The sequence below is a fragment of the Hypanus sabinus genome, chromosome 7 (genome assembly GCF_030144855.1).
Source record: "Hypanus sabinus isolate sHypSab1 chromosome 7, sHypSab1.hap1, whole genome shotgun sequence".
NCBI classification, from domain to species: Eukaryota; Metazoa; Chordata; class Chondrichthyes; order Myliobatiformes; family Dasyatidae; genus Hypanus; species Hypanus sabinus.
The window spans coordinates 139,307,054-139,330,679 of record NC_082712.1 but is presented as its reverse complement, the minus strand read 5'-3'; the positions used below and the strand labels follow the sequence as shown (position 1 = coordinate 139,330,679).

The following is a 23,626-nucleotide window of genomic DNA, read 5'->3' as shown; positions in this document are numbered from 1 at the left end:
ATACCTCCCTTTCAATAAACTAGGATTACGGCACTACTTGGAAAATAGCTAGATTTATATATTCATCAGTTAAAATGAAGTTCTGCTGTTTAGCCTTAAAATTTAGTTTCATGTCAAGTATCAAAATTCCAGTTTGATATCACCCCTGGAAGTTGTGTATATAATCTCTGCAAAACCAACAGAACACTCACCCAATATATTTTGTTTTCCTTCTCTTGACTTCAGTTGACATTATTCAGACAACTGTATATAATACTTTATAAAACGCTTGTTCTAAATATAAAAACTAAAAACATTTAAAGGTTTAAATTACTGTCTGATAATTTTCTGAGAAGGAGAAAGACATTAAAATTAATTCTATTATCAATAAAAGTGGCCACGTTTTATTGTGCCTTAAAATTGAAAATATAATGCTGAAACGATCTCTTGATTCATCTGTCATTGGGCAGAAAATAAAATTAGTTAAGGGGAGTAAAGTAAGTCTGGATATTTTGTAATAAACTGCCTGTCTGACAAATTTAGCTGAGCAGTCTAGTTCACGTTAAAATGATAAATCACTTTTTATGTAACTGGCCACTAAAGGTCTCAGTTGGCAGCTCTCTTGCCTTTGAGTGAGGTTGAGGGTTCTAGACCCTACAGATTAAACTCAGAAATCTAAATCAAAACTAAAGTGCAGTACTGAAAGAGTGCTGTATGATCTGAGGAGCCATCTCTCAGACAAGGTGTGAAATGGAGGACTGTTTTACCTCTCAGGTGAACAGAAAGTATCCATGGTAAGAAAGGAGGTTCCTCTAGCTCCCCGAGTGATTGGTACTGGCTCAAATCTTATGGAAGCTGCTCCACTCTCTCCCGTCCCAGAGCCTTGGCTTTGCAGCTGGTCCACAAGCAGTTTTGGCCACAAATGGTAACTGAGCCTCGTCAGGCCCACCCCAAATCACCTGGTCAAATGGTGCCATATGCAGATACAGGAGTCCAGTCCATCTTGGTGAGCATACTACATTCAGTTGGCAATTCTCAACACATCAGAATCATTCATCATTATCTCATGGGAGCCTGCTGTATGCAAGTTGGGTATTGCACCTTTCTGCATTATATGATCACACTTCAAATTTACATTGATTTTACATTATATTGATGTGTGTTATATTCTTAAAGGTATCCTTTGCAAATCCTGCTCTTGGTTTTATGTGAAGTTGTGCAATATTTAACTATTTTTACACAACGGCTGTGGATGAAATTGGTTTGCATCCCCCTTATTCCTTGTAATCTGTTTTCTTCTCATTTAATGAGATTGGAGATAAGTATTGGCAGCACTAAGACTTCATCTATGCAATGTGTGACAGATTACCAGCTCAGGACAACAACTTCCTCATCCTTTCACTCATTCACATAGTGCTGAAATTCAGATGGGTCTCTTAATGAGGACGTTGAGGTATCGTAATGGTTACTTTGCAGTGCCAGTGATAATGGATAGGGTTTCGTTTCCTGCTGCTCTCTGTAAGTAATTTGCATATTCTCCCCTGACTGTGTTGGTTTTCTCTGGGTGTTCCAGCTTCCTCCCATGTTCCAAAGATATAAGGGTTAAGGTTAGAGAGTTGTGGGCTTGCTGTGTTGGCACTGGAAGAGTGAAGGCACTTGCAGGCTGCCCAAAGCAATCCTCACTAATTTGATTTGACACAAATGATGCATTCCACTGTATGCTTCAATGCACCTGTGACAAATAAAACCAATCTAATCTAATCTGAGTGGATCTATCTTTAGATCTATTTGTTTATCAATCAAATAGTTCAGTCAAACACGGACAGCAATGACACTTGCTCAAGTATGGTCCTACAGGTATGTATGGAAACTCATGCTCATTGCTGGAGGAGCACACTGTCCAGCAAATTGCAATTCTCACCCTACAGCGATCAAGGGTTGAGCATAAAAACACAAAAAAATTGCTGGCGACACAGCAAATCAGGGAACATCTCTGGACAGAGAAACAGAGAGGACATTTCAGATTGAAAACTGTTAGAAGTAGGAGAGAAAGAAAAAAAAAACACATTAATTTTAATATGCAGAGAGGGAGTGAAAGATGGGAGGGGAGAAAGAAAATAGGTCTACCAAGCGAGTCCAGAATGATTGTTGAGATAAGTTGCATAGGTTATCCCAGGTTGATCATTTTATTGAGCAGTTTGAAACAGAGGTGAAAGAATAACTAAAAATTGAAAGCAGTTAGGAAGTGAGAACACAAATGGAAGAACATGAAAATTGTGGAATGCAGAAGAGTGGAGTGTTCTCAGCAGGTCAGGTTATACTAATGGACTGAGGAAAACTGAGCCTATATCATAGATGAATGATTTACAGCAGAGATGGATAGTTAAGATACTGAGTCACAGGAAAAGCAAGTTAGCTGAAGTTACGCATTGAAGTCAAGACAGGAGTCAGGAAAGGCTGTGAATTTAGGTGATGTTATTTAACTTTGTGATTGACTGAGTTATGAGGCAAACAATGAAAGATAAGTAGAGAGGCATTAGGTGAACTCTATTCTCTACTTTAGAAGACCTTGAGTTTGTGGGTGACCTCACATTATTATCACATACATAACAGCACATGCAAGAGAGAACTTGGTGCCTTTATAACTTTGGTGGATAGGTTGGACTTAGAGTCAGCCACAGAATGACCAAGACCACAACCCTCAATGTAGAGTATCCTCCTCCCATTAAGGCAAACGGCATGACTTACCCAACAGGGGCAGATTCCCCTTCCTGGGCAGCATCTTTCGGTAGGATGGTGGAACCAAGGATAGCACCCAGTGCAGACTCAGCAAAGCTAGAAGCATCATCAGATCAATGAGCATTACATGGGGATCAAATAAATGCAGCATCCACATCAAGATGAAGCTGTTCCAGAGCTGTGATCTGTCCACACACTTGTATGGGTCAGAATGCTGGTACATGACAGAGAATGACCTGCCAAGTTGCCGTCATTCCACACCATGAACTTGACCCTCCATAATTTCTCGCCAGAAAGATCTCCAACCATGCCCTAGTCCTTCAATGTCACCAAGAGGACATGGCCACAATCACCATGAAGAAACTTTGGAGATGGAATGGGCACCTGATGAGAAGAGAGCCCAACTTTATCATACAATAGCACTTCATTGGACTTCTGAAGAGCAGAAGTCAACTTGTTGACATACCATAGGTGCAGAAATGAGGGCCCTGAATCACTCCTGTGGCAGAATAGAGCAGATGGCCAAGAACAGTCAAAGTTGGATGACCTTCATTGTTGCTCTAAACCACAGCAGTTTAACAGTTAGTAACTCATGTTGTATAATAAAGCTTTGTGTCCAAAAAGGGTTAAAGTACCTTAATGTGTTCAGAAGTTACTTGGCCATAATAACAAACATTGTTTTCTTCCTTATATCCTTCCTAATGTTTTTTTCATTCAGTGTGAAGTACAATTTGCTCAGCCTTGATCAGGTATAAAACAAGTAGGCAGGCATAGAAAGCCTAATTTATTCTGAAAAATGTGACTGTCATTGTAAGTAAGAGTGAGATTTGCTGTTTAGTCAGTGATTCCTGTGAATATGTGCTGATTGTCAGCCCTTTTCTAATGATGTTGCAGTTTTAGCCCAAAATCTCTAAACTAAGTTACACAGAATATAAATTGAAAGCAAACAACCATGTAATTGGTTACATCATGTCAGGTCTTTTGTGTCAGCTTGAACAAATCACCTGTAAACATCAATCCCTTTCATTTATTTTGGTTTGCTTTACAGTTTTGGTAAACCACCTTGAGCTCAGTAAAACTAACTTTAACTTGAATTTTAACATGAATGTAAAATAAAATAATTAATCAATTTCTATTGGTTTAATGATAGGGAGCTTACTACAGATACTTCTACTTCTTAGCCCATTCGTTTCATTCAAGGGATATGGGCTTTGCTGGCAAGACCACAACTTATTGTTCAGCTTTAACTGCTTTGATAAGGAATTGATCAACTGCCACCTTGAAAATAGAGTAGCATATTTGGCTCCTCTCAGAGCCAAATGCAATGATCCAAATTTGATGATGCGCAAAGCAAAATGTCAGATCTTCTTCAATGATGGACATTCAAGAAATCAAAGAAATGTTATGAAAATATAGTACTTTCATGAAAACCTTAACAGATTTAGTTAACTGACTTCAAGTTTCTTAGCTGCAATTATGAAATTTCAATAACATCCACAAGAGAAAGGCTATTAGCCTATGATAGCATGTAGTTCCTAAAATTCCAATTCCTCTTTTACTTGTTATATTTTGATTACATTGCTAATTATAAATACATTGCAGAAACCCTGAGCTATTGTCATCAATTTTTAAAATAAATCTTACCAATATGATACGATATTTTGTATTTACATGAGGGAGTACTGGAGATTTCAAACTGTGTGTAAAAATCTGAGAAGGTTCTTCTATATTGTCAGCCGATACTGTGAACTATCTCTAAGGCAGTGACATGCCGACCCTGACTGATTTTCCTTGCTCCTTAGAAATGCTCTACATGGACCACATGCAGCCAAGTTCCACAGGGCCTTGTTTGCTAACTAACAGCTGAGCGGACTGCCAGTGTTTTGTGGGACAATTTCCATAAAACAACATCATCTTCATAGTACAATTCTGTCATGCTGCATAAAGCAGTACTGCTATATCAAGGAATATTATCATATAAACGATAAAAAGTCAGTAAATCATACATGTACTTGTATATATTGTTATGTTTGGATCTTCAAAATATTAAACGAATTCAAAAGAAAACACAGGAGTCTGGGAATGCAGGTGTAACTTTGTCTTTAGTTTAAGGAGGCACAGACATGTCACATGGTGGCATGATTAGGTACACACGTAATATATTATATATAATTATAATTAATGTAATTAATTATTTAAATGAACAATAATGCATAATCAATGTATATACAAGATCACTCAAATATTATTGAAATACTAAATATACAACACCAATGGAAAATTTGACTCCTATATGTATGAATGGATGGATGTGAAACTATTGAAACACACAAACAACTACAATAACAAACAGTGCCATCAGTTTATTAACTGAACAGACAAAATCGACCTTATGGTGACTAAAGCTGAGGAAGTAAAATCTAGTTCTTTCTGTGCTGGACCATGGAATATTGTAAACTTGGTGATATCTTCACATATTCGATTGGTATTTCCTATATAAAACAAATGGGCAGAAAGCATTATGTTGTTTTCCAATTGCGAATGAGTATATATTTCCAGTACAAGATTCTGTAAAAGCGCATTCTGATGGGAAAATACAGTGTAGCTAATACTTCTTAAATGTTATATGGAGATATCCAAACCACAATGGCAACTGCCACGCCAGAATGCTTTCTGTACTTAACTACATTTTAATGTTTTCTTTTAAATCCTCAGTTCCATGGACAACATGAATGATATGCCAAGTTTTGACGTCCTTGTCAGTGAAATTGAACTACTCAAAGAACACCTTTCCCAGATTAAATCCCCAGTGGTCCTATGCCATAATGATCTACTGTGTAACAATATCATCTACGTTGAAGCAAAAGGTAGGTTTTATAAATATTGAATAAAAATAACAATGCTTCAATTGATACAGTGTCTCACAATGCCATGCTGTCTCCAATGCCAAATAGTGTCTATTTCCAAGAATAACATTCAGCTAAAATTAATATTTGAAGTTTTACATTTTTCTTAATAAGCCGCAAACTGCTAACAATACCCATGGATATAGTTATGGGAAGAAAAGTAAACAATATTAACCAATTACCAGTGTTCTGAAAAATATCTGAAAATGTTCCACAGAAGACATGAAATCCTGGAAGGTAGAAGTAACTTGGTAATGGACTGGCAGCCAGCACTTGTGTTTGATAGTGCACAGATACAGAGTTCCATGGCACTCAGGTTTGAACCGATGTGCGCAGTAGATCACACCTCACAGGCGATGCTCCATTGCGGAGTGTAGGAAGAAAAATCATTTGGTTCAAGGAGGAGAATCCTAACAACCTTATATAACTGATGCCTTTCATCCTGGTGACATGCTACTAAATTTCCTCTAAACTCTCTCCAAGGCTTTGACATCTTAATGTGTGATGCCTAGAACTTGGCACAATGCTCCAGCTGAAGCCCCACCAATGATCTTAGCACAACTGCTGTGTTTTTCTTCTACCAGATGACTATATTTATAAAGCCAATTATATGTTATACTTTTTCAATACTCTAGTAAACCTGCTGCATCTTCAAAGATTTCCATATTTAAGGGGTTGGATCTCTTTGTTCTTGAGCCCTAATTAAACTTGTCAGTGTATATTGCCTTTTGTTATTCTGCAGTATGTTACATAGAAATACAGAAAAGTACAGCACGGGAACAGGCTCTTTTGCCTATCATATCAGCGCCAATTGTGATGCCAATCTAAACTAATCCCATCTGCCTGCATATGGTCTATATCCCGCAACTCTCTGCCTGTTCTTGAGTCTGCCCAACTGCCTGCTAATCATTGCTATCATATCTATTTCTGTCGCCTCCCCTGCCAGTGCTTTCCCATCACTTACTGCTCTCTGTGTAAAAATATCTTGCCTCATACATCTTCTTTAAACTTTCTCTCTCTCACCTTAAACCTATTTGACATTTCCACCCTGGAAAATACTCTATCTATGCCTCTCATAATTTAATATACTTCTATCAGGTCACCTCTTAGCCTCCAATGCTCCAGAGAAAACAGCCCAAGCTGATCCATCCAGTCCGTTTAGCTAATACATTCTAACTCGGGCAACATCCCAGTGAACTTCTCCTGCACCTTCATCAAAGCCTTCATATCATTGCTGTTGTGATGATATTAGGTTTGCTGACAGTAAAGCTCTAAATTCAAATGAGGGTCTTAAGCCCTATCTGATACAGATAGATATGGGTGCCCCCACTAAAGGGAGGTTATAATACAGCTGCCTACTCTTCAAAGACTCGCTTATACACCACAGTGTTTAACTGCCAATACCCACTATTTGAGTGATGGGTGCACCCCCCCCCCAACCCCACCTGCTATGGAGGAGCTACTTCCAATTAACAAAGTAGTTTAGAAACAGTTGATTTAATTTTAGTGATACACATTTAAATCCAGACAAAATTCTTTTAAAAGACTTTCAAATTACTTACGATTCCTAAAACACAGATACAATTCCAATAAAGCAAAAAGTCATACCAATGAGTTGCCACCAAAGAAATCTTCCATCACAGAAATTGAAGGCAGAGGAATGGATTCTAGTCACCTTATCTATTTGTCATTCTCCTTGCTGTTCTTTGCACTCCTAACAAGCCTGACTACTCTCTACATTTATAGTGTTTTTCTGCCACCAGGGTGACTTCACCCACATGTGATTTTTTTTTCCGATCCTGTACCTTTTTACACAAGTGGTCTAAAAACTTCTGAAGAGAGAATTCTGAGATTCTCACAATTAATGTGGTAGAGCTGATTGTTTTTTTTATTATTAAATTTTAGAAATTACAAAGAATAAATGTAATAGTAAAATAGTAAGAAAGATAATATTAACCCTTAGAGCTGATTGTTTAAGCAGACAAACCTTCCAACTATTAACTGATATGCTAGGTGATAGTATCAATCTGGTCTGCAGCAATACAAAATAGTATCAATCTGGTCTGCAAGCAATACAAGATAGTATCAATCTGGTCCTCCTTGAACTAAATAAGTTAGCCAGAGTTATCTGGTTTGAAATAAGCCAATTAACATAACCCCATTGTCTCATATTGTATCTATTGAGCAGTCAGCCTAGGTACATTTATAACTGAAGACTGGCTTCTGTTTGCAACAAGAAGCAAAGAACATCAGTTGGAATTTTAACTTATTTGGAAACAACTCCTTGTCTTTAAACATTTAGCTGCTATGTTGGAGAGCTGAGCTTGGCAAAAAGAATGCTCACTTGCCCTGGACATTGAATACCCAGCACAATGTAAATATAATTGCAGACAACTAAATTTTTACACAGCTGAAACATGACTTACCAACTTTTTTTACTCAGTGCTGCAACTGATGAAGGCAACAACGCCTTTTTCATCACCATATTCACTTATGTTGACACATTCAAGGAGCTACGGACTTCTATACAGCAATGCTCCTTCATGCCCTTCCGTTTACTGGCTTCTGCCTCCTTCTTTTCCAGTCCTGATGAAGACTGTCAATGCAAAATGTCAACTGTATGTTCCCTTTCATAGATGCTGCCTGACTTGCAAGGATTTTAATATTTGAGCATGTCATTTACTGTATATTTTCTTCTTGTTTATATCTGTCCAAAATGTAATACTCACATCTGTGCCAATTAAACTGCACCTACACACTCTATGCCCAAATTTCCAGCTGAGTTTTATCCTGCACCAGCACTTGACAGCCTTCCTCACACTCTCAACTCCACCAATTTTGCTGCTATCTGCACACTTACCTCTCAGACCCCCTGCATTTTCATCCAATCATTATATATTATTATTATATTGGTTCTTTAAGGTTGTTCTAGCTGGTCGTGTCAGTTCCCACTTCCTACTAAATCCTTCCAATGGTGTGCATCTCAAATTGACTCTGACAACCAAGTCCAACTCATGGCCTTTATGCTTGGCTTAGCTACTAAGCCTGGCAGAATCATTTCTAATGACAGGAGAAGAGGCAAAGGTGGGTTGCTAGTACCTTAAAGCCAGTGGCTTTGGGCCGATGGGGCTTATTATCCATGGTTGGCAGCTCTTATAGAAGAAGGAAAACATATCTCAAACCTTCAATGGCTTGCGGCTATACCAACTTATGGAGAAGGATTTGGGAGTAAATGCCATGGAAAAATCCAGAGCTGGAGTCCTTAAGACAGTCCAACATTGAGTTCAATGCTAAAGGGCAATTTCTGTGATGTCACTGGTTCCAAACTGTATCGGTCTCTGCTGTTCCCTTGGATTCGTCAGCTGCATGGCGCGGGGGAGCCTGCTCCATGGGCAACAGCTTGCTCTCCATATCGTACTGTCCTGGCTGGTTCATCACGTAGACAGCTGGGACACAACGTTCACGGTCAACCCAGACCAGTGGAGGGCCTCAACAACAATTAATATGCATTACAAACAATAGGAGTTCTACCACTGATCGTTCCTAAATAAACCATAAGTCAGAAAAACATCCCTCCACCATTATCATCTGTCTTGTATGGCCAAACCAATTTTGAAATTAATTTACCAATTAATCATGGATTCCATGGAGCAGCCTACCATGAGGGACTTTATCAAACAGAGAATATGAATGAAACATCCACAGCCCTTGTCTTCTCAATCAACTACATCACTTTCTCAAAACTCGATCAAGTTTGTGAGACAGGATCTGTCTGACACTATGCTGACTTTCTTATTAAATCTGCCCCTTTCATGATTGCACACTGGATTTTTTTTCTTCACAGTAAGTGCCTGACTTGCTGAATATTTACAACATTATCTTACTTCAGAATTACAGCATCTGTAATGTTCTATTTTTCACAGTTCTGTCTTTGCTTTTTTTCTCTCTTGTCCCTCACTTAACTCTTTCTCTTTACACCTCTGCCTGACAGGTGATCTGTATTTAACGTACCTTTACAGCTTTTGCCAGCCAGCCCCACACCACCAGCACAGTCACTCTTGTCTGCACTTCACCAAAGACGTGCTGTTCGGTGTCTTTGCTCATCTTCCTTCTCAGCAGTTGAAATTGTTCTAATTTTTTAACTTTGTTTCAGTTTGAAGGATAATCATCAAACTGAAATGGTACCTCTGAATTCCTCTCCCCAGTTGCTGCATGATTTCTGACATCTTCTGCTTTTATTTTATATCCTAGTGCTGAACAGAAATTACTACCCTTTTCTTCATATGGTCTGCATATTATCAAGGATTCAGTCTGAAAGTGATCTGATTATTTAGCAGTTTGGCCTGTGCATTTACAGGCTTTGTTTATATACATTATTTTATCAGAACAGACAAGGAACATAGCATGTACATTAACTACAAGATAAGTTACTTGTGTATATAAATTCTCATCATAACCAGCCATTAAGGGATTATGTTCCCCTCTCTGTTTTTGGCCCATATATTGCATATTACTCCGTGAAACATTAATGCCAGTTTCTATATACCTCAGCATATTAACTGAAAGGAATCTGCTGATGTGAACTTGCTTGTAATGACTTCTCATCATATTTTGGAATTGGCAGCAGCTCTTGGAAATATATATACATATTTTTTCTTTTTGCTCAGAAGACTTCTCTGACATACTGTATTATCCTTGGAGAGCAGTATATTCTAGGGAAGTTTGTAAAAGAAGGTTCTACAATTGGTATCTCAATTTTACTTTGTTCTACTCCATATTTCTGTGATCTCCTCTAGCCCTTTACTCATCATGGTTGTCTGTTGCCTCTTGTTAACCGCTGTGCCTTTGAAACCATAATTTTTCCTTAAATATTGCAGTCCCTTTTTCCTTCTTTTAGGTTTAAACGCGATATTTTTGATCAAGCTTCTGTACAGCTCTAATGAGTTCAGCATTAATATATGTTTGATTACATTCTTGTGAGGATCCTTCACATTATCATTGAAATTAGACGTGCCGTCTAATCAAATAGTTAATCTATAATGTCTTCCTACTGTCCAGCTCAACTTGCTCCTCACAACTAAACAGAATATCCTAACTGAGCAAAAAAAAATGCAATTTTCTGCTTTGCTGGTGTCATGGAAAAGAAACCAAACACCCCACAACCTTTATATGATATAACTCAATGATATAACAACAATCTACAAAAATGTAAATAATATTGGTTTTTGGTGAGAACATCTCTGTGACCATACAACTTTCACTCTGCTCCATTCTAACATCTCTTCTTTCATAGGGCCCTGGCTCCAAGATCTGAAACCTTGCGACAAAATACTAAGGCACTTTTGGGAGGGAGTGCCAAACTCAAGGTTCTTAACCTTGGGGCAACATGAGTTAGGGAAATTTACTCTCTGCAATTTTAACTAATCTCATCCACTGCAGTACACACAAAATGCTGGAGGAACTCAGCCGGTCAGGCAGCATCCATGGAAATAAACAAACAGTTGACATTTTGTGCCTAGACCCTTCCTCAGTATGTGGCTTGTTAGTGTTGACTTTATTGCCTTTTGTTTGGGGTGGGGCATGGGTTGAAATAAGACAAAGCTCCTGGTTGCAATATAATTTCATGGATAGAGTGCACATGTAGAGGGTGCTTCCATTGGTAAAAGAGTCTAGGGTCCAAGCACAGCCACAGAATAAGAGGGCATCCCCTCAGAACTGAAATTAAGAATTTCTTCAACCAGAAAGTGGAGAATCTGTAGAATATGTTGCCACGGTGAGTATAGGGAGGGTGCTGTGGAAGCCAAGGAACTAAATGTATTTAAGACAGTGATTAATAGCTTCTTGATCGATGAGGGGTTTAAGGTTTACAGGGAGAAGGTGGAGAATGCAGTTGAGAAAGACAATTAGCCAGATTGAACAGCAGAGCAGATTTTTATGGGCTGAATGGCCTAATTCTGCATCTGTGTCATATGGCTCTATGGTCTTATTGCAGCTGCTTAACTGAGGTATCTGAGGCTCCGAGGACAACTGGACTGTACTCCAACTCAACTCAATAAGTCTGTCAACAAAAGTGGAGTTCATGATGATGTTAAAGAATGTACGCATGGGTTCAATCCAAAAAAATATATTCAGTGTTGTGAGGTGAACTTTTATTGCAAATGACAATTAAAAAAAAGCTGGAAACTTAGCCAATGACCTATCAACAGAACTGTTGAACGATTCTTATGAAACATCATTATGTGAAACATTAGTTCTGCTTTTCTGTCAAACATACGCAGTATCTTCTGTTTTTTATCAGATTTCCAACATCTGTGTTTTTTTTTGCTTTTAGATTAAAAGTTGGACTAAAAGTTGCAGTTCATTAATTAAATATTAACAGATAAATATTGCTTCTTTCTTAGGGGATGTAAAGTTCATTGATTATGAATACGCTGGGTACAACTACCAGGCCTATGATATTGGAAACCACTTTAATGAATTTGCAGGTAAGACACAGATTACCATGAAAGTGAAACTGGGAGAAGGCATCTAGTTAGCTCGCTCTTCGCTTTGAACTTATAGCTGACCATTCATTATAGCCATCATTAGCCCATTTATTTCAGTGTTTTTATCAACTAAAATTAATAAACAAATTTGAACTTGATGATCATAAAGTAGGATTAATGGAGGCCCTAAAATGGTTTACATAGGATTGTGTATTGCTACAGCAATCTTGCACTCCACATAAAACCCGGTTATTTTTTCTCTCTCTCTTTTTATCAATTAGGGACTAATATAATTGCGAAGTGACATTGAAGGTGACACATTGCTGGAACTGAATTTTGTTGCATTTGAATTTTACATCTTTGTGCATTCAGACCATCATCAATAGATCTAGGATGGCCATGGACTCAGCTGAATCTTTCAAAGACAAACTGCACATTCATTTCCATGGAGTATAGAGTAGCCAACAAAACCAGAAATGTGTGAATAGAAATCTAGAAGAGAAGCAAGTTAATTGGTGAAGAAATTTAACTATGGGGATCTGGTGTTCAGTCTAGTGCAGAACCATCACTCTATTTTAGCATTGTTAAACTTCTTTAAATGATAACTTCCATTAACAGAAATGATTCTGATGTTTAATATAGCTGCAATTTATGAGCCCAGGTCTCAGCCCTAGCAATTAGGTCCAAATCCCAAGTTATTCTTATTTGTAGACTGTAAGTTGATATTACTGACAACAGTTGGCACAGTGGCACAACCATTGGAGCTGTTGTCTCACAGCATCAGTGACCCACGTTCATTTCTGATAGCTCTTGTAGACTGTGTAGAGTTTGTATATCTCCCTCTGACCTCATGTGATTCTTCTAGATGCTGTCATTTCATTCCAAATCCCAAAGACATTAGAGCTGGGAGTTGAAATGAGTGCTGCAGATTGCCCCTACTGTGTAACTGAGTGTTGAAATCTGAAGAGAGATAATAGAAATGTGCAGAGCTGTGAAGGTTACATGAAAATCAGTCATTGGACGGCTTCACTCTGGGTAAGTGTTCACTTGAAGCCCAAATTGTGATCTCCTATGTCTTAGAAGGGCAGCATGTATTGTTCATCCAGAAATGCCCTTTGAACATCATGGCTTGTCCGGGTATTTCAGAGGGCAGGTAGAAGTCAATCACATTACTATGTCTCTCATGTTACATACAGGCAGCAACGAGCTTAGAAGAGTAGACTTAGTTTCTTGTGAATATTTATAACCAAATGGATATTTACAATCCAATCTAGCAATATCATGGCCACTCTAGCTTTTCATTCAAAATATTCTTTATTTCCATTATTTAATTTCTCCCTGATGTGATGCTACAATTTGAACTCATTGTCTGGAATTAATCCAGGATTTTGTATATTAATCAGATATTTATTTACTGCTGAGCTTCTGCTTGTTACAGTGTTCATCTGCTAATAGAGTTTAAACAATTAAAACTTCTGATCATATATTCATTTGCCCTAATATCCCCTAACATTTTGATGTCTAATTTTTTTCTGAAAAGTATGGTGTTTAGTATATCTTTAGAACATAGAACAGTACAGTATAGGAACAGATCTTTTGGCCAAAATATTGTGTTGAACTAATTAAACTAATGACACCTAATTAAACTAATCCCTTTTGCCTACGCATCATCCAATCCCTCCATTCTCTACATTCATGAATGAACCAGGAGGTACGTCATCTGCTGAAGGCTAGATCTGTGGCATTCAAGGCTGGTGACCCAGGTCTGTACCAGAAAACCAGGTATGTCTGGCAGAGAGCTATTTCAAGGGCGAAGGGACAATTTCGAATGAGGTCGGAGGTAACACTGGATGTATGACAACTCTGGCGGGGTTTGCAAGACATTACTTCCTACAAAGTAAAACCCAATAGCATGAATGGCAGCAATGCTTCTCTACCAGATGAACTTAACGTCTTCTATGGACACTCTGAAAGGGAAAATATAACTACAACTGACAGCTATGAAGATCCCTGCTGCACCCAGTGACCTTGCAACCTCTATCTTGGAGGCCAATGTTAGGCTGTCTTTAAAGAGACTGAACCTTTGCAAATCAGAAGGCGCTGACGGAATATTTAGTAAGGCTCTGAAAACCTGTGCCAACAAAGTGGCAGGAGTATTTGAGAATATTTTCAACCTCTCACTTCTACAGCTGGAAGTTCCCACTTGCTTTAAAAAGGCAACTATTATACCAGTGCCTATGAAGAACAATGTGAGCTGCTTTAATGACTATCACCCAGTAGCAGTCACATCTAAGTGCTGAAATGCTTTGAGAGGTTGTTCATAATTGGACTGAACTCCTGCCTCAGCAAGGAGCTGGACCCATTGCAATTTGCCTATTGCTACAGTAGGTCAATGGCAGATGCAACCTCAATGGCTCTTCACCTGGCCTTAGACCACCTGGATAATACAATCACTTATGTTGGGATGCTGTTCAACAACTATAGGTCAGCATTTAATACCGTTATTCCCACAATCCGGATTGATAAGTTACAGACCTGGGCCTCTGTACCTCCTTGTGCAATTGGATCCTTGACTTCCTAACCAGAAGACCAAAATCTGTGTGGATTGGTGATAATATCTCTTCCTCAATGATGATCAACACTGGTGCACCTCAGCGGTGTGTGCTTAGCCCACAGCTCTTCTCTATGTATCCATGATTGTGTGGCTAGGCCATCTATAAATACTATCTATAAATTTGCTGATGATACAACCATTGTTGGTAGAATCTCAGGTGGAGATGAGAGGGCGTACAGGAGTGAGATATGCCAACTAATGGAGTGGTGCTGCAGCAACAACCTGGCACCCAACATCAGTAAGATGTAAGGGCTGATTGTGGACTTCAGGAAGGGTAAGATGAAGGAACACGTACCAATCCCCATACAGGGATCAGAAATGGAGAGAGTGAGCAGTTTCAAGTTCCCGAGTGTCAAGATCTCTGAGAACCCAACCTGGTCCCAACATATCAATGAGGCTATAAAGATGGCAAGGCAGTGACTATACTTTTTAGGAGTTTGAAGAGATTTGGATGCACTCAGATGCACTCAAAAACATCAATAGGTGTACCGTGAAGAGCATTCTGACAGATCTAATATGGGGGGGTATAGACAGTGATATTAGACATATATGGGGGGGACTAATACAGTCCCCCCCAACTGTACAAGAAGCTGCAGAGGGTCTACGAGAAGTTTACTAGCCCACAAAGTACCAAAGACATCTCTGTGGTAAACTATGTATATCTTTCTGGACATGCCCCTCTGCTGACTGCTCCTGTGGCTCCTCCCACAGACCCCTCTATAAAGGCGATTGGAGGCACTGCTCCTCCCTCAGTCTCCGAGATGCCGTGCTCCGTTTTGCTGCTAATAAAAGCCTATCGTTCACCTCCCGTCTCCGAGAGTTATTGATGGTGCATCAATCTCCAAGGAGCGGTGTCTCAGAAAGGCAGCATCCATTATTAAGGACCTCTAGCACCCAGAGCATGCCCTTTTCTCAATGTTACCATTAGGTAGGAGGTACAGAAGCCTGAAGGCACACACTGAGTGATTCAGGAACAGTTTCTTCCCCTCTGCCATCCAATTCCTCAATGAACATTGAACCTGTGAACGCTACCTCACATTTTTAATATATATTATTTCCACTTTTGCATGATTTTTAATCTATTCAACATACATATACTGTAATTGATTTACTTGTTTATTTTTTTCCCTTTTCTTCTATGTTATGTATTGCATTGAACTGCCGCTGCTAAGTTAAAAAAAATTCACATCACATGCTGGTGATAGTAAAACTAATTCTGATTCTGCTTCTGACATTCATATGCCCTTCTAAGAACCTCTTGAATTACTCTATCATATCTACCTTCACCAAAGCCACTGGCAGTGAATTCCAGACAATTACCACACTCCGTGTAGAAGAACTTGCCCTGGCATATCTGTTTGAACTTTCCCCCTATCACCTTAACTTTATAGCCTTGAGTATTTGTAATATTAAATTTGCTACATGTTTGTTCTGTGGCCTTTGCCAGGTTGGCCCAGTGAGAATACAAATTTCAATCATTTACAAGCTTCTTAGACTGTGAAGGGCAGTTAATCCAACCTTGATCTTACCCTCTGCAAAGACCCCATGGATCTTTACAGCACAGACTTTTATGTTGCTCTTAAATGTGGGAATCTTTCTTGATTTTGTTTTTCACTCCCTGAGGAACAGATAGACAATTGTAGGGAAATTGTTACTCCAACAAATTCCAGAAATTAGCCTTTTAAGAATATGAATATTGATGAAATCTGATGCATAACTGTTCTCCCATTTATGGGTTAGAGATACCATCCCCCCACTGTGTATTTGATTTATAAATAATTATAATGATAGAACTTTATCTACTTCTACTCTATAATAAAATGAATAATCATACTAATTTATCTTTAATTTTCAAGTTCAAGTTATGTAGAGTAGACAAATTGGTTTCCCGCTCGTACATGGAATAGTAAGTTAATATGTTTGTTCTAAACTTATGCAAACATACAAATCAGGCATTCAGAACTCAGACAATGCTTTGCACATTTCAGTTCCATTTGCTTCAGAAACTGCGACCTGCAAAACCAAGAAATCCTGTAAAATTCAGCTTGGTGTCTTGTTTTAAAGAGTTATTGTGATGGGTTCAGCAAGCATTGTAACATAATATCTGTTCACATTTAATATTCAAAACAAAATTGGGTAAAAATAGCTCACATAGTATTCCCATAATAGTATTTAATGGTTTTAAATATTATCATTTAATTGACTATTTACTTGATTTTTTTAATGGGAATCAACTTTTGTTATCTCTCACACTGCCACATAAAAGAACGGAATCACTTAATAAGTGTAATAATCTAGGATGGGAAACATTTATTGTGTCAAGCTTTACAATTGTCTTTATTGCTAGCCAGTTATTTATTTAATAATAAAACATTTGTTTTATTGTAAATTCTGAATTACTACCATCCGTGGAATGAGCAACTGGTGGAATGGCTACTGCAATGGATTGTTTTATGTCCTGTGTGAAAGATCTATTTACTAATGGGCCTATCTTAAGTCCAAAAATGTTGTCAGGTTGGCAACAGAATGTATTTGTCAGATATGGTCAGAAACTTAAATGTACAATTGGGATGGGCAAAGTGTGGAAGAACCCTCTTGGTTACTGATATGTAGTAAAGAGTCATGCTATCATTAAAGATTTCTGGATTGCTTCTTCATTTATTGACAATCAGAGACCTCACTATTACAAATGTAGTGCTCACGTTAATGAGATAAATAAGCTAAGTTAATGAAAATAAATGTCTTGAATGAATTACATTAAATAAGCTAAGTTAATGAAAATAAATGTTTTGAATGAATTACATTCTTGGCGTCACTGCTTTTATAAGAAGAGGACAATCCATTATCTGTATGGAGATTGCATGTTCTCTTTTTGACTACGTCTGGTTCTTCGAGTTTCCTCCCATATCTGTAAAAGGGCTGGATGGCTTGGAGTTTGTAAAATGTGTGTAGGATAGTTTTTTACAGCAATACATAGAGGTACCAACTAGAGAAGGGGCAGTGTCGGATCTCCTGTTAAGGAATGAGATAGATCAGGTGACGGAGGTATGTGTTGGGGAGCACATCGGGTCCAGTGATCACAATGCCATTAGTTTCAATATAATTATGGAGAATGATAGGTCTGGACCCAGGGTTGAGATTTGTGATTGGAGAAAGGCTAACTTTGAGGAGATTCAAAAGGATTTAGAAGGAGTGGATTGGGACAATTTGTTTTATGGGAAGGATGTAACAGAGAAATGGAGGTCATTTAAAAGTGAAATTTTGAGGGTACAGAATCTTTATGTTCCTGTTAGGTTGAAAGGAAAGATTAGAAGTTTGGGAGAGCCATTGTTTTCAAGGGATATTGGAAACTTGGTTCGGAAAAAGAGAGAGATCTACAATAAATATAGGCAGCATGGAGTAAATGAGGAGCTCGAGGAATATAAAGAATGTAAAAAGAATCTTAAGAAAGAAAGAAGCTAAAAGAAGCTTTGGCAAATAAGGTGAAAATAAATCCAAAGGGTTTCTACAGTTATATTTATAACAGAAGGATCGTGAGGGATAAAATTGGTCCCTTAGAGAATCAGAGTGGACAGCTATGTGTGGAGCTGAAAGAGATGGGGGAGATTTTGAACAATTTCTTTTCTTCAGTATTCACTAAGGAGAAGGATATTGAATTGTGTAAGGTAAGGGAAACAAGTAGGATAGTTATAGAAACTATGATGATTAAAGAAGAGGAAGTACTGGCGCTTTTAAAGAATATAAAAGTGAATAAAGCTCCGGGTCCTGACAGGATATTCCCTCGGACCTTGAGGGAAGTTAGAGTAGAAATAGCTGGGGCTCTGACAGAAATATTTCAAATGTCATTAGAAACAGGGATGGTTCCGGAGGATTGCATATTGCTCATGTGGTTACATTGTTTAAAAAGGGTTCTAAGAGTAAATCTAGCAATTATCGGCCTGTAAGTTTAAATTCAGTGGTGGGTAAATTAATGGAAGGATTCTTAGAGATGGTATATGTAATTATCTGGATAGACAGGGTCTGATTAGGAACAGTCAACGTGGATTTGTGCGTGGAAGGTCACGTTTGACAAATCTTACTGAATTTTTTGAAGAGGTTACTAGGAAAGTTGATGAGGGTAAAGCAGTGAATGTTGTCTATATGGGCTTCAGTAAGGCTTTTGACAACGTTCCATATGGAAGGTAAGTTAGGAAGGTTCAATCGTTAGGTATTAATATTGAAGTAGTAAATTGGATTCAACAGTGGCTGGATGGGAGATGCCAGAGAGTAGTGGTGGATAACTATTTGTCAGGTTGGAGGCCGGTGACTAGTGGGCCTCAGGGATCTATACTGGGTCCAATGTAGTTTGTCATATACATTGATGATCTGGATAATGGGGTGGTAAACTGGATTAGTAAGTATGCAGATTATACCAAGATAGGTGGCATTGTGGATAATGAAGTATGTTTTCAAAGCTTGCTGAGAGACTTAGGTCAGTTAGAAGAGTGGGCTGAAAGATGGCAGATGGAGTTTAATGCTGATAAGTGTGAGGTGCTACATTTTGGTAGAAGTAGTCAAAATAGGACATACATAGTAAATGGTAGGGCATTGAAGAATGCAGAAGAACAGAGTGATCTGGAAATAATGGTACATAGTTCCCTGAAGATGGAATCTCATGTGGATAGGGTGGTGAAGAAAGCTTTTGGTATGCTGGCCTTTATAAATCAGAGCATTGAGTATAGGAGTTGTGATGTAATGTTAAAATTCTATAAGCCAAATTTGGAGAACTGTTTACTGTTCTGGACACCGAATTATAGGAAAGAAGTCAACAAAAAAGAGAGAATACAGAGGAGATTTACTAGAATGTTACCTGGGTTTCAGCACCTAAGTTGTAGAGAAAGGTTGAACAAGTTAGGTCTTTATTCTTTGGAGAGTAGAAGGTTGAGGGGGGACTTGATAGAGGTATTTACAATTATGAGGGGGATAGATAGAGTTGACGTGGAAAGTCTTTTTCCATTGTGAGTAGGGGTGATTTAAACAAGAGGACATGAGTTGAGAGTTAAGGGGCAAAAGTTTAGGGGTAACATGAGGGGGAACTTTTTTATTCAGAGAGTGGTAGCTGTGTGGAATGAGCTTCCAGCAGAAGTGGTAGAGGCAGGTTCGCTATTGTCATTTAAAAAAAATTTGGATAGGTATATGGACAGGAAAGGAATGGAAGGTTATGGGCTGAGTGCAGGTCAGTAGGACTAGGTGAGAGTAAGCATTTGGCACGGACTAGAAGGGCCAAGATGGCCTGTTTCCATGCTGTAATTGTTATATTGTTACATCCCAGAGACATGAGAATTGTTTGGTTAATCAAGCAGTAAATTGCTGCTTGTGTATAGATGCGTGATGGAAAATGAAGAGAATTCTTAGGAATATGGACAGAAAATTACACAGGGAATGGGATTGCTCTGAGAGAAAACGTAGACCCAATGGCCAAATTGTCTTCTTCAATGTCTTAAGGGCAGCATTTATTCATAGTCATGGAGTTAAGCCCTTTGGCCCAACTCCATTGTACATCCCTAAAGGCCCTTTGAACTTTATGGCTAAACCAAGACATTTCTGAGGGGAGATAGGAATCACTCCCATTGCTATGGCTCTGGTGTCATGGATTGGCAGAGTCAACTCAGAATAGCAGATTTTCACAAGAGGGCTTTTAGTTCCAAGCTCGTTGATTGGCATCCTACTATGACTCAGTTAACAATATGCATACCTGTGTATTTGGTCATTTCAAGCAAGGAATATGTGTTAGATTTTGCGATCTGATGCCCACAGCAAATGACACATATTTTATTTTCCCTGGCTGACTTGATCAATATGCTTCATGGAGGCAATATTGACACCCAGGAATGTTACACTCTGTTATGATCCATTTGTCTCTGGCCATTGGAAGAAATTTTTTTCTTTGGGATACTTTCTATCAGGAACAGTTACTTTAAAGTACTGTCGCAATTCTGCTTTCATTGTCTGGTCCTAAACACAAAATTGATGAAGTCACCATGTGGATTGTTACTTTGTTACCCTAAGAGTTAGCTCCATAGTTCCTGCTGTTTGCCTGATAATAATCAATTATCAACTTGGCTCTAGTGTACACTGCAGGGCAGGAAAAAGCAAAGTTGAAATGTTCAAATCTCGCTCCCTCAGCCCAAATCACAAGAATGCTGCAATGTATGAAGGCACCTCTTTATGAGAATCTAAAGTAGCTAAGGTCTGTTCAGAAAATGGTACTAAACAAGTTGCAGTTGCATTTGTGTTGTGCGCTATCATGGTTATGACTCAGATGAAAGTTGATAGGACAGTCTGTCTTCACCTTGGTTAAGTAGTCCATCACCTGTTTGCTCATATGAATGGTTGACTGTCTTAAATTGACCCAGATATAGTAGACACTTTGTGAGGGAAGCAACTTGTGTTGAAAGCAGGAGAGGTGAAGTTACCAGCCTAGGTACATGGGTAAAACAGAGCATACATGGATATGGGAACAGATAGGGAGAATTACCAGTCCTTGAAGATCTGTACCATTTTGTTAGGGAAATGCAGAGTATGCCAAGTAGTTATGTTTGCCTGTTCTTTGAAGAAAAAAGTTATGACTCAGGTAGATTTAAGGAAAGCTGTACAATTCTATGACCTAATCGAGAATGAAAATAAAAATGAAAACAGGATTTAAAATTGAAAGATTTTTAATGGAAATTAATGGATGACACAATAAATTCTTCAGTCATCATTTTTAACATGATAATGAACATGACCTCAAATGAAATTATAGTATGGTTATCCATTTAATGTCATTGTTTCCCCTCCACTCTTTTTATGGCCAACATCATAATTTATGGAAGACATTATAACAAATGAAGACAGCATTGTTATGACATACAATTCACTGACGTGACATCCAGAAGTTGCCTCCTGTAATTAATCATGAATCATTAATCATGCAATCATTATCTTCTATTTTATTTTTAATTATTGTAAGTATGTATGATAGCTGAGCTTTATGAATAGTGACAGTGATTGCTAGAGTTATGAAGCTTTTTTATGTCATTAACCATTTGGCCTCAGTAATCTACTTGCTTTTAACAAAAAAAAAGAAACCAGGGTGTTTAATAAGACAACGGTTAGGAATAGAGTGAAAAACTACAACCTCTGCAGATAAATGTAATGTGATTTGTTTATAAAAATGAAAAACTGAGCCTATTGATAACCACATTTGTAAGTGTGTGTGTGTGTGTGTGTGTGTGCGTGTGTGTGTGTGTGTGTGTGTGTGCGTGTGTGTGTGTGTGTGTGTGTGTGTGTGTGTGTGTATGTGTGTGTGTGTGGTCCCCATGGTGGTTTATGACCAGCTGGACGTGTTCTTGTCAATTATTGATTTAGGCAAATCTTTGTTAACAATGTGATCTGTTAAGCTTGAAGTAATCTCAGCCTTGACAGCTTATAGCTCTCTTGTTGTAAACAAAAGTCCTCACTAATTACTGGCTTATTAAAGAAAAATAAATGGTGTCTTTTGGTGAAAATATTGTAATTGATATTTTTTTCAGCTTCTGAACAAAGTGGTGCTGGCCTGCACTTTCATTTGTGGAGAAATTATGAAAGGCATGGATCAAAGTGTAGGTTACAACCTACGCTTTGGTTGAAAATAGGAGGAACAAGAGCTTGACTAGAGGCATATGCGTGTTTTGAAAGCATGTGGGTGAAAAAATGGCATAAAGGAAAATAGAACATTGATTGTTTATACAGATGGCAACAAACTTAGAGATTCAGTCAATGAGATTGAACTTGGTATAGCAGTAATAAAGTATTGAATCACAAACTGCACAAAAAAGAATAAAAACTTCAAGTTCTAGATTTTTCAATAATACCTTTTAGTTTAAAATGCCCCAATTTTATGCCAATTATGTCCCACAAGCAGCTGCAGACACACAGAATAATGGAGCAGATAATATGCAGTGATTAGTGATGTCAATCATCAGTGTCTAATGATTTTATAAATGGCACACATTTCTAGTTAAGACACTGAGAAGGTCCTGACAGAAACTGTTGGGTCATCAATATTGCTGCCTAATGGTGGGGAATAGCATTTTTTAGTGGACAATATCTTTTCCATCTATTCTATTCAAAGTAAGCAACTTAATATTTCTTACATATACCTATGTGTACAAGTGCATTAAACAATTTCTTTCAATACCAAATTGTTTAAAGAAGTCATCACCTTTTAACTTAATGCAATTTAGTTTTCTTTGGTACCTTTTTCCAGTCCTGTTTTGGCATAATCAACTTTGTAGTAATTCTTATAAAGGCACTTGGAACACAACATCGATTGCAAACTGTTCCTGTGGTAATCCTTCTGCTTGACATCACTGTTTTGTTAGAGGAAAAGGACTTGCAAAGATGGATTCTTTGAAAGAAAGAATATGCCAATCAATTACAGTAAATGACCTTAACATGTCTCTGCACAATGGCTACATGGCCAGTTATGTCCAACTATGTTCTCTACTGATTTTTAGTCAGAGCAGAGTAGATGTATGTGGCCCACAACAGTTCTTCTCTTTATTCCTCTGACATGCTACAAGTCAAGGGCATAGCCATGGTCCACATCCCAACTGTGCTTCTCCTTCTTTTAAATACATGGACCAGCCGTTGCTCGACAACTACTCTGGCACTCCTGCCCAAATCTTTCTCCACCACACTGAAGACTGCATTGGTGTTGCTACCTACACTTGTGCAGAGCTTGTAAATTATATGACATTTACCACCACCTTCCATCCTACCTCAAATTCACCTTGATTATTACTGATACCCATCTTCCTTTTCTAGATCGCTCTGTCTCCATCGCAAAGGATCTACTATCCCCCTGTATCTACCATAAACCTACCTCATCTACACCATTT

The 23,626-nt window shown here is 38.2% G+C and overlaps 1 protein-coding gene across 1 annotated transcript in view; it reads left to right on the top strand.

Moving 5' to 3' along the window:
• LOC132396413 (ethanolamine kinase 1-like) overlaps window positions 1–23,626 on the top strand; it is a 441,177-nt gene that overhangs the window by 246,339 nt on the left and 171,212 nt on the right. Inside the window, exons 5-6 of the mRNA XM_059973949.1 lie at window positions 5,434–5,585; window positions 12,026–12,109. Coding sequence (XP_059829932.1) covers window positions 5,434–5,585; window positions 12,026–12,109 — 236 coding nt within the window. The remainder of the gene's footprint in view (window positions 1–5,433; window positions 5,586–12,025; window positions 12,110–23,626) is intronic.